This window comes from Propithecus coquereli, unplaced genomic scaffold, assembly GCF_000956105.1.
Source record: "Propithecus coquereli isolate 6110/MARCELLA unplaced genomic scaffold, Pcoq_1.0 Scaffold28, whole genome shotgun sequence".
In the NCBI taxonomy this organism is placed as follows: Eukaryota; Metazoa; Chordata; class Mammalia; order Primates; family Indriidae; genus Propithecus; species Propithecus coquereli.
Window position 1 is genome coordinate 15916567 of NW_012148396.1, and position 12673 is coordinate 15929239.

The following is a 12673-nucleotide window of genomic DNA, read 5'->3' on the forward strand; positions in this document are numbered from 1 at the left end:
GTGTATAATATAAAAATTTTAATATGCATCCATTTACCCTCCCCTTTCCTTTTTGGTATTGTGGTCTTACATTTTATTTCTACCTATGTTAAAAATTCCACATTAGGGTTTGTAACTATTTCTTTAAATGGTCAGTTGTCTTATAAAGAAATTTAAAAACCAAGAATAACATTCTTTTATATTTACTCTCATATTTCCTTTCCTTTGCGTAGATTTGTGTCAATTCATTTTTGTAGACCCAAATTTCTTGCTGGTGTTATTTTCCTTCTACTTGAAGAACTGTCTTTAACATTTCTAAAGTGCAGATTTAATGGCCACAAAGTCTTTCAGCTTTTATTTGTATGAAAATGCCTTTACTCCACCCTTAAGCATTTTATTACAAAAATTTTTAAACTTATACAGACTTCTAAAAAATTGTAGAATGTAATTCCACAATTAACATTTTGCTATATTTGCTTTGTCTTACATTCATCTACCTATTCTCTATCCTTGTAATAATTTGTCTTTTTTTAGAACTCCCCTACCCCCTTTTATTTTTTTATTTTTAGTTTTTTCTTTTTTGATGCTTTTCAAAGTAAGTTGTAGATATTAGTATACCATATCCTTAACTTTAGCATGCATGTTATTAACTAAAACCCATTCAGTTTAGTAATAACTAGAATTTAGTCTGCTGTTTCAATTATTTATTGTTATGTAACACGTCACCCCAAACTTAGTGCATTAAACATCAGCAGTCATTTATTTTGCTCATGAATCTGTAATTTGGTCAGGGATTGGCAAGGATAGCTTGTCTTGGCTTTAAGTATGTCTGTTGGGGTGACTTGATGACTGGAGGCTAAAATCCTCTAAAGGCTTGCTGACTCACAGATCTGGAGGTTGATGCAAGTTGTTAGTTGGGACTTCAACAGGAGCTCTGGTCTAGAGCACTTACGTGTTGCCTTTATATGTGGTTGCTTGGCTTCCTTGCAGCATGGTGACTACATTCTAAGAGTGAGCATCACAAGATAGCAAGGCAGAAGTGAGTGGCATTTTTAAGATTTAGCATCAAAAGTCACAGAGCACATACTTCCACTGTATAGTCAGCCCTCTGTATCTGCAGGTTCCATATCTGCAGATTCAACAAACTGTGGGTTAAAAATACTTAAAAACAATAAAAAATAACAATACAACAATAAAAAGTAAAAAGCAATACATTGTAACAATGACTTACATAGCATTTACATTAAAATAGGTATTATTAGTAATCTAGAGATGGTTCAAAGTGTACAGGAAGAAATGTGTAGGTTATATGCAAATCCTATACCAGGTTATATAAGGGACTTGAGCATCATCAGATTTTGGTGTCCATGGGTGGTTCTGGAACCAGTCCCCTGTGGATACTGAGGGACAAGTATACTCTTTTGATTGAAAACATCACAAAGGCCACTCATTCAAGGAGAAGGGCCATAGACTGTACTACCTCATAAGAAAATGCCAGTGTTACAGTGTTAAGGGTATGTGGGATGGGTTATATTGTGGTGGCCATCTTTGGAAAATACAGTCTGCCACGTATAATATTTCATGAGCTTTGACAAATGCATACATCTTTGCAACAAAGTCCTATCAAGGTGTAGAACCTATACCTATCCTAATTAGTTCTTGCCACCAGCCACCCCCAAAGTCAACCGTTAGCTTGTTCTAGAATTTGTTTAAATAGAATCATGCAGTATTTATGTATCGCAAAAGGATTGATTGACCCAGCATGATATTTTTGAGATTCATTCACATTATTGCATGTTTCAGTGATTTGTAATGTCATTCTTCTGTTAAGGCACACCTGGGCTGTTGTCACTTCCAGGCTGTTTTCAGTTCCTAGCTGGTGTAAATAAAGCTGCAGTGAACATTTGTGTGAAAAAAGTCTCTGTGTCGACATACGTGGTTTTTTCTTCTCTTGGTTAATTACTGTATGTAATTCTAGGTTGATATGTTTTTCTTTAAGCATTTGTTTTTGATGAGAAGTCTGTGATTATACAGTTGTGTGCCACATAATGACGTTTGGGTCAATGACAGATCACATTGATGACGGTAGTCCCATAAGATTATAATACCATATGTTTACTGTACTTTTTAATGTTTAGAGACACAAATATATACCATTGTGTTAGGATTGCCTACAGTATTCAGTGCAGTAACATGCTGTAAAGGTTTGTAGTCTAGGAGCAATAGGCTATACCGTTAGCCTAGCTGTGTAGTAGGCTATATCATCTAGGTTTGTGTCAAGTACATTCTGTGATGTTTGCACAATGGAAGAATCACCTAATAACACTGCCTATCAATATAGTTCTCAGAATACATTTCTGTCGTTAAGCAATGCATGACTGTACTTGTCTTTGCTCCCCTCTATGTAAAGTCTTTTTTTTCTCTTCTTTTTTTTTAAAACTAATATCATGCAAGTTTTTTTTTTTTATTTCAAAATATTATGGGGATACAGATGTTTTTGGTTACATGTATTGATTTTGTTATGCTTGAGTCAGGGTTATAAGTGTGCCCATCACCCAGATAAAGTGTTCATTGTGCCTATTAAGTAGGTTTTCGCCCATCCCATCTTCTCACCTCCCCCCTGCTTGATTTCCACTGAGATTTACTTCTTCTGTGCACATGTGTGCTCATCGGGGGATACAAGGAAATGAGCATAGCCTTTAGACTCAGACAAATGTGGGTTTGAATCTTAACCTTTACATTTACTAGTTAAAGGACCAAAAGCAAACCAACTAGGAGAAAAGTTTCATCTTTTGTAAGATGCTTATTCTGTAAACATTTTCAAGTACCAGAAGCATAAAAGTGAACGATAGACATGTTCTCTTGGAGTTTGGTCTAGTCTGGAAGAAGACACTGGGCTGGCAGGTTTTGGCCAAATTGTGTGTATATAATCTCAGTTGACATGATTGGGAGATTGGGCTTTATTCTGGAAGCACCTAAAAGCCATCAAAAGAAGAACAGGGGTAGTGGGAATTTCTGAGGTTGAATTGGGAACACTTGGTAAACAATTTGATGTACTAGGAAAGAGAGATACTCTTTAGGGTTTGACTCGAAATTTTCTGATTTGGGCGGCTACCGTTATGTCACAAGGTTTTCTTAGTGTGTCTGATAAATCTTGCTCATCCCTCATGAGGAATGTCTTCCTTTTTTCCCCAAAGTCAGGACTTTTAATTATAATGCCCACTCACCATGCCCTGTTTCTCCTTCCCAGTGCTTAACTGCGCATTGTAATTACATGATTTATTGTGGTTTTTATGATTTGTGGCAATTCCCCTCACCACACGAGGAGAAGAGATTATGTCTAGTTTCGTTACCACCACGTCTTCACCCACCTACTGGGCACCCAAAGTCTAGTAGACATTTTTTGAATGAATGAGAAGGCTAGTGAGTATCAACCTACACAGTGGTTAGGCTAAATAAAAATGAGGGGTAGAAAGTAAAGAATGCTGCAGAATTTTTCAGTGTGTAATTAGGAGAACAGCAAGATTAGGCATATACAGGGTAAAGTGAGGTTTGGGGGAAATAATTGAGTTTGATTTTAGATACATTGAATCTGGATGCTCATGAGACATTTAAGTTGATATGTGCTATTGCAAATTGGTAGTTGCAGGCATCTCTCCAGAGATAAAGGCTTAATGATGTACAGATATGGGGTCTTTTTTTTTTTTTTTTTTCTTTTGAGACAGAGTCTTCTTGCTCTGTTGCCTGGGCTAGAGTGCCATGGTGTCAGCCTAGATCACAGCAACCTCAAACTCCTGGGCTCAAGTGATCCTCCTGCCTCAGCCTCCCGAGTAGCTGGGACTACAGGTGCTTGCCGCCATGCCCGGCTAATTTTTTCTATTTTTAGTTGCCTGGCTAATTTTTTTGTTTTTAGTAGAGATGGGGTCTCGCTCTTGCTCAGGTTTGTCTGAGGCTTGTCTCAAACTCCTGACCTCAGGGGATCCTGCAGCCTCAGCATCCCAGTGTGGTGGGATTACAGGCAGGAGCCCCACCGCACCTGGCCTGAGGTCTTAAATATAGAGATGCTATGGGAATGGATGTCATTGCACAGATAATTAATTTAGGTTGAGAAAAGTGGCCATTGACAGAAACTTGGAGAGTGGCCATGTATGAGAGGTAGGAAGATAACTAGCAGAAGACCTTGTTGCTGTTAGATGAAAGAAAATGGCTGTATACAGCATCAGGGAAGTTAGGAGAGGTTAGGAATGGTTAACAGTATGAAATACTACAAAAATTAAGTAGGATTAAGGGTACACAGTGTTGGAATGTACAGGAATGATGATAGATCTTATAAGAAATATATCAGCAAGTGGAAGGTTTTGTATATCAGCAATTGAGCTAATGATTTTGAGGTCTTTTTGGTAGTTAAAGGAAAGAAAATAAAGACATGGTACTCTAAGGGGCTGATGGAGTTGAGGGAATTGTGTTGCAAGCACTATTTTAAACCATTGTTTAAAACTTTGTGTGTGTGTATGTTTGAAACCTTTTAGTCTTAACTGCAGCATGGACTAGAGTGACGAGAGCCTAAAGGCAGGAAGGCATAAGAGAGTTGTTGGAGCAGTCCATGGTGAGTTGTGAAGTTGCAAATGGACAGAACTTAGAGAGTTTTAATAAGTAGCTTTACGCATAAATGTAAGACACTGTAAACTTGGTGCAAAGGAGAACAGAAGTGCTGAGTGTTATAATAAAAAGGGGTAGAAAAAGCAATTTGTGAAATTGTTTTGACATAGGTTCAGAAGGAAGTGAAGGAAAGAGGCTAGTGGAGAGGAGATGAAGGACATACCAGATATACTGATAATAATGTGTGTGGGGGTGGAGAGTGGTTGTTGGCAGATGGACTGCATTTTAAGAATAAAATAGAAAATGAATAAAATGAAAATTTTAGATGGGTAGATTGATGTAGGCATTTCTTATTAGATAACTAGACTGAGCCCCCCTCTCTGTTGGAGGGAGACATAAATAAGGGCACTACGTCTGGTATTAGAGTTCTAATGGTTAAATGTGCAAAATAAGTACGTCTTACGTTTTTGGTGCCTACAGTTTCTGTATGCTGTATCCTTATAGATTTGATATATTTCTTCTATGATTATGTGTTCCTAATCCATGATTAGGAAGGCATGGCTTTTGCAATTAGGATCTGTATGTCACCTGAAATGTATGTTAAAAATCCAAATTCGTGAACCCTCATCTCATGCACTGATTCAGACTTTCTGAGGGTAGAGCCCTGGTAGTTGCATTTTTAGATTCCCCAGTTGACTCTATTTTAGGTTAAAGTTTGAGACTCTATCCTCTAAAGCCTTAAAAGTTGGTTAATTTTATTAAAAAATATTTATGTGCCATGTGTTCATTTTCTATCAGCCTCTAGGACACTGGGTGGGTTTCTTAATCTTTGGGATTTGGTTTTTCAGGTGTAATAAAGTGGAATGTATTAAAAGACTTCATTTCCTGTTCCACTGAGAAATGTTCTGATTATATACAAATGAGTTAAATTTACAGTGATTATTTGGGGGCTTGCTTTAAGCTTCAGAGTTTTTTTTTTTTTATAAGACTTAAGTTTTGATAGATAGGTTAAATGGTTGATTGAAGACATTGTAACTGTCACGGTGTATTGAGGCCCTATTATGTGCCAGGCAGGCATTATCCTACATCCTTTTAATATATTTTTTTAATGCTCACAACAGCCTGACACTTTTGATTTCGGGGTCAAAGGATCTGCCCAAGGCTGCCATTCTAGAAGGTAGTGCATAGATGCCCGTATTTGTACCTCACATAGCAGATCCTCAGTATATAGAATTTAATTAAAAGCAAAATTGCTATAGGTGTCTGAAAGGATTAGAGGCATGTAGTTAAACAGTTTTCATATAATTTTAGCCCTTTTGGAGGGAGGATAAAGTAATAGAGTAAAAAATGGAAAGCACTACGCTTTGTGGATGAATATGAGAAACCTGGCTTTGCCTGTTAAAAGCACTCAGGCCACAGGGCCTGCCTAACTACCCTTCCATTCATCCTGGCAACAGCAGTAGGGTAATTTGTCTTTTGATATGTTTTTGGATGTTCATGAATATTATAAAAAATAAATTTGCTATTATAGAATATAAATTTGTTTTTATTTTATGATGAATATTAGTGAAATTTTTTAAAGTTTATCCATTTGTTTGTGTAAAAAGAATTGAGTGAGGTGTTTTATATTTTAGGTTAAAAATCTGTAAGAGCCTGATTTTAGAATTCACCAGCTCCTCAGAAGTTTGGCGAAATATGGTATGTTTCCGTTTTACTTTTTGGAATTCATGTTGCATGTATATCTTACTAAATGTCATGGTTAGAATAATGACAAATGTGTTCAGCAAATTTGGGCGCCTACCATTTTTAAAGCATTGTGCTAGGCGCTAACTAACTGTGCTTCCAGGTAGATTGTATGAGGGATCCAAGTAGGGTGCTGGAAGAATTTATAAGACATTAGTGTGCTTCGAGAAGTAAAATAACATGCATAAGAAGATTGAGGGGGCAGGTTTGGCTGTTAGGCTATGAGTATTAACAGTAGCTTCCATTTGTGAGCATATTGCGTGTCAGGCACCTTTCTGAGCTATTTGGATGTTAGCTTGTTCATCCTCATGACAGGTACTACCGTTATCTTTGTTCTACCTATAAGGAATCTGAGGCTCAGAGAGGTTAAATAACTTGCCCAAGATTTCCCAGCTACTAAGTAAACAAACAGGGACATGAATCCAGACTGGCTTTAGAGCCTTTTCATGCTCTGTTAAGCACTGGACCTCATAAAAGAGGGGACTGGAAGAAGACTTGACTTGGTGATTTTCAAAATACATGTAGCTCTTTAATTAATTAATTAGTCAATTAAAAGATATTTTAACTTTATTATTTTTGTGTTTACAAGTTTGGAAGTTAGATGCATTTGGATTTTCTAAATCCACATACACCATTAGTGTCCTTAGAAACCGGGGGTGGGGGAGGGGAACTATCTTGACCACATTGTTCATTTCAGGGGCATTGTTGCTTCTTTCCGATTTGACCTCAGCAGTGTCTAGGTGCTTATTAAAAGACATATAGTTGTGATAGGAAAATCTGGGAAATTGAGTTATTTCTTACAGAGATTTCATGTCCCATTTATTGGAATCCCCCGAAGTTCTACTTATATGTACTCAGGCCAACCCTCACCTTCATCTGGGTATGAAGGCCTGTGTTCATAGCTGTGGAGGTATGGGCTCAAGCATTGATGTTTCAACCCTTCTCTTGGCATTCTAAGATACCTTGCTGTTTTATATTAGGTTCTGGTTCCAACTTCTATGCTTGTCTGCTGTTAGTTTGAAGATGTTAACTATGAAGTCTTTCTTCTCATTTTCTCATCTTTCTCCTTAGTTCACTCCTCAGAATTGGCCTGGATATACGTTCGGTAGGGGAATCATGAGGGGAGGAAATAGTTGCACAAGATGAACTCTCCATACTGGGATATTTCAGATGTATGATATCTTTGCCAGAACTGTGATAAAGGAGGCCTGCTAAATTTGAACTGTGACAATCAGGAAAGTTTGGCTAAGACCATGTAAGCGGATGAAAAGATACTTGGTTGAAGGAGGAGATGTTTTCATATTTTGCCATATTCTTTCATGAAATTGAATCTTAGCGGGTTTATGGTTCAGAAAGAGTAGAACACATTTTCATGCAAGACCCAAGGGGTTTTGGCTAATGTTAGATGACTGTACTTAAATACAGAATTAGTAGGACTAGACTTTGGTTGGTGTGTGTGTGTGTGTGTGTGTGTGTGTGTGTGTGTGTGTATGTATGTGTTTATGTATATGTATGTAACTATTCCATTAAGCATTTGCTTACCTGGTGACTGATTTCTCCATCAATTTAAGAATGCTTTGGCTAAATAGTCCCTTTTAAATAGTCCCAATTATTGTAATTGTGAGGATCTTAATCCATGTTCTAAATCTTTACTAATTTACATATGTTTAAATCATGAAACTCTGAATAGCAAAACTGAACCAAAACAAAAAACTCAGCCCTTGATAGGAAGTCAGTAGATCTGTGTTTTAGTCTTAGCTTCAACACTAGTTCTAAAATCTTGGGCAAGTCAATTAATCACTCCGAGGCTGCTTAATTTTTCGTTTTTCTAAGTTCTTACTATAGTGTCTGCCTTGATCAGTTAGAGCCAAAGTTGTCTTGAGATTCAAGGTACTGTTGACCAAAGTGCTTCATAAGCTGTCTAAGCTATAACACTACATACAAGTATATGAAGAGATCGTATACTTGTACTTTGAGATCATATATCTCAAATGAAGAGATCATATAAGGAAAAAAATGCTGGAAATTAGTTTTTTAAATCTTTTCTATAATAATTCTGATGAATTTTACATTGACACCTAATTTGAAGCTTTGAAGGTTATTTTTTGAACAATGAATTGGGTTTATATATTAAAGTATTCTAACTAAAGGTTTGTTTAATTTATTAGAGTTATTAAGCCTACGCTCAGATCAAGTTAGCAGCTAGACTGGTGTGACAACCTGTTTTTAATCAGTGACTCAAAGCTGTGATCACCCTGATGTCACCGAATGGCCACAGCTTGTAAAAGGTAATTTTGAATTATTTTACAGCCTTTAAAAGGCTGTCATTGTAAAGTGAAATACGTGCTGTAAAAATGAAGAAAATGTATAGTTGACAGGAATATTGCTAAGACTAGTGGACCTAAGAGTTGACCTACTTCTCCATTTAGTTTCCTTCCTAAAATATTTTAGTGCTTGTTTTTCCCCACATTAAAAATATTGGTAGCCACCACTAAAGAACTATCTGTGTAGATAAACAGGAAAGTATTTCTCAAAAATTGCAAGGTTTTACATAAATATATTATTATAAGTATTATTAAAAAGATATGAAAAATTTCTTAATATGCATTTTAAAGTGTGCCTTTTATGTGGTGAAAGCTTTAATTAAACATTTCTCTAAAAGTTTCTATAACTTTAATAAAACTAGTATACTTTTCTCTCCTAGAGAGTTACAGTGGAGGTAAAAGGAGTGGCTTGCAGGATGGAGAAGCTGCACCCAGTATTATTGGAAGTGAGCCACCATTTGAATTTGCTAGCTCATGCTGCAGTATTCAGATTAGTGGGTGTTTTGTGATCATATTTTCTATAATCCAAATCAAGAACTAAAATTGAGATTCTTCTAAGTTTTATTTATTTTCTGATGTTGCTTGGCTGTTGTTTCAGTTTTAAAATTTTCTTTCTGACTTGTGATTCTGCCAAACTTTAGGATAACCTAAGTCAATAGTTTTTAAAATTTTTTTTTTTCCTTTGGTTATATGTTCTGAATTAGATTGTATGTTCTGAATTTATGAACACGTACTGGATTCTTATTTCCAACAGATTAGTAGGAAAGAATCAATAGGCTCTTTAGGAGCCAAAATAAAGCTTGGGAACTATTGATAAATGGTATACATTTCATACTTTTGAGAGTTTGAATCCTAACTTCAGGATGTTTTGGGGTAACTCATTTATAATATTATAGAAATATACTATAAGCAGAATGACTAGAGATTTATTGACATGCACTATTAATACTTCAAGAAAAATGTTTCTGCTAGTTCTGTGTATATTTACTTTTCTCGTGTTTAAAAAACAATTTCCAATTTGAATGGAAAGCAACCTATGTTAGGTTTAAGAGACCCAGGACAAATTTATTTTAGGATATTCATCTTTCAATCCTTTCCTTTTTTTTTTGTTTTAGAATGAATTGGTTTAAATTACTTGGTTTGACTTATAAATGGTTTTTAACATATGTAATACTAAGCAATAATCTAGTATATTTATAGCAATTTAGTGAGATTTTGATATTAATGTTCACATATACTCTTGTTTAGGGCACAGAAGTTGAGGAAAATAGGTGTAGGTACTATTTGATTGTATATTTAATCTCCGTCCCATTTCAGGATCTCAAAACCTTGTAGCAGTTACATATTGTACTTCTGAGACTTGGATTTGTTTTCCTTCTTGTTTGTGTCTTACCTTTTTGCAGTAATAATTTTAATTTTCCTATCATTGTGTCCTCATTTTTTCCCCTTTATTTTTCCCTGTTAATTTTGAAAGTTTTGTTGCCTGCGTACATGTTTGAAAACTTCTAATCTGCCTCTCTTCCCTCAGTGCCAGCAGGTTTATTTTTTGTTTTGCAAGCCAGCTCTGCCTCCTTACAGTATGACATCTGATGCTGGAGGGTCGCACTTTCAAAAATGAGTCAGCTGGTACATGGGGTTATCATCAATTTTTAGCTCTTCTGTCTGGGAGATACAAGTTTGGAAGCAATCTTGGGGTACTTACCCACAAGGCTGGTGGAGACCAGGTGTGTCACAGAGGTGATTTGCTTGCTCCCTGGGGGAGAGGGTGGAGTGAAATTTTTGTATTTGTGTCACTGCCAAGTCACTGCCACCTCCAGCATGCCCCAATTTTTAGTTCTTATATAATTTTGTGCAAAATCGAAATTTTAAATATACTGCAACGAAGATCTAAAATAAATATTTAAGCTGCCAGAGTCTTTCTCTCTCCACCTCTTTTCTTGTCCTTGAAATCTGAATGAGCTCCAGTGAGGGTAATCTTGAAAATCTGATGAAGAAGTGAATTTTTTTTGATCTAAGAAATTTAGAAAACAGATTTTTTCCCCTGTGGTGACTCTGATTTTAAGATTCTTTTGTTAAAGTTGTTTAATGTTGAAAGTCTAAAGTCTGTGATAAATTCACAAATTAAGTCATTCTAATACCAGTTTGAAAATTTAGCTTTTGACCTCAAAAAATATTTTTTCTATTTGGGGAATTTGGAAGTGTTAGAAATCAGTAATGTATTGATTTACCTTGTAATATTCACTACATACATTGACTGATGCTGTTTATAAAAGTGAATAGGGTAACAGAAATTTATTTATTTTTAACAATATGATAGGGATAGGAAAAATTGGTTCATGTCCCCCAAAATGAAAGTGAAAGGCTTCTTAGTGTCTTAGAATTTTAAATATTTCTATATAAGATAGCAGCAGTATATTTAGAAATAAAAAATACTGGCAACTATTTAAAACTGAAGTTAATTCACAGTTATCCAGAGCAAAACTTTAATGCCCCAGTTGATACACTTTTGACAGGTAGGGCATACTGCCAGTGTGTTTTCAAGTAAAGTTAATTTCATCGTTGAACCAAAATAACCATGATTAGAATGGTACGTCTCACTTAAATGTCTCAAAATTTATCAAGGCTATTATATTTTCGTTTCAATTATCTAGAGCAGAGGCTGGCAATTTGTTATGAAAGGTCCAGACAATAAATAGTTTAGGCTTTGTGGGCCGTATGGTCTCGGCTACAGGTATTCACTTCTGCTTTTTTAGTGTGAAAGCAGCCATACACAATATCTAAATGAGTATGACTGTGTTCCAATAAAACTTTATTTACAAGACCAAGTGGCTGGCCCCAAGCTTCAGTTTGTCTGCCCAGGGAGTAGTTTGCTGACCTCCTGGTCTAAAGTTCTAGATGATGAATACCAATGAGTACCCTTATTAATGTTGATAACCAATACTTGGCTATAGAAAATTTTATAGTTGTTTTTATTACAAAATGTTTGACTTTGTGAATAATTTTGACTTAACACTGGTTTGTCTGTTGATATCTAAGTATAGTGTTTACAATTTCCTTTCCTTAAAAAATGTATCGAGTTTTTTTATTAGTCCAGCCCTTAAAATAAGTGTATTGTATGGCAATTTGACCACTTTTTTTCATGTTGAAATCTTTAATTATTTTTAAGACTTTTATTTATTGCTTAAATCTTGTTTACAAATTTGTCTTCCCAAGTAACATGTCTACCTTTTTTTAAGAATCTGGTATATTTTGCTAATTTTTCCTCAATTGTATTTTACAGATCACCAAGAGAACCTCAGTCTGACGACATTGAAGCTAGCCGAATGTAAGTGTAACTTGATTGAGGGTGTGATGTCTTTTAAGCTGCCGTAAACTGCCTTAATGGTATCACATTTTTTGAAAATAATTTCCAGTTAAAAGAAAGTAATGATTTAAAAGTAAATTGAGAGATAGGGACATAAATTTTTCCCCTACCAATTACCTATAAACCTTGGTAACAATTCACTAGATTTCTTCTGGTAGATAAATAATTGCATGCTCCTGAATTCTTATGTTTTTTTGGTCCCCTAGCAATTGTGGGGAAATAGATTTGAGTTGAGATGGTAGGGAAAGAGTTTGAGTTCAACAATTTCAGGTATCAGGTACTATGTTGTGGATACAAAGATACACAAGGATTAGTTTCTATCCTGTAGAAATTTATAGTATACTCAGAGTGAATGATGCAAAAGCAAATCATTTAAATCATTGAGGTAGAATGGTACCCAGGATGCAGCAGAAACATAAAGGAGTACCAGGGGACCTAGGCATGCAATAGGAACCTAGTCCAGATGGCAGGAAAATAGGAGTGACCAGGGAAGGATAAGTTAAATCTTGAAATGTGACTGGGAGTCAGGCAGCCACAAGCATGGGCAAAGTTATGAAGCAGCATAGTGAGTGTAGGGAACAATAGACAGTTTTGAGGACTTATATATCATAAATTAGAAAGGCAGGAAAATGAAGGAGATATACTTGATAGTTAGAAAAGGACT

General features: G+C 35.7%; 1 protein-coding gene across 3 annotated transcripts in view; it reads left to right on the forward strand.

Annotated features, from left to right (window-relative positions):
- UBE3A (ubiquitin protein ligase E3A) overlaps nucleotides 1-12673 on the forward strand; it is a 120282-nt gene that overhangs the window by 34661 nt on the left and 72948 nt on the right. For 2 of the 3 annotated variants that reach the window (XM_012648124.1, XM_012648125.1), the window contains exons 2-4: nucleotides 6213-6276; nucleotides 8490-8609; nucleotides 11926-11970. In XM_012648124.1, coding sequence (XP_012503578.1) covers nucleotides 8590-8609; nucleotides 11926-11970 — 65 coding nt within the window. In that variant the 5' untranslated portion in view covers nucleotides 6213-6276; nucleotides 8490-8589. The remainder of the gene's footprint in view (nucleotides 1-6212; nucleotides 6277-8489; nucleotides 8610-11925; nucleotides 11971-12673) is intronic. The other variant, XM_012648126.1, reaches the window with a different exon arrangement.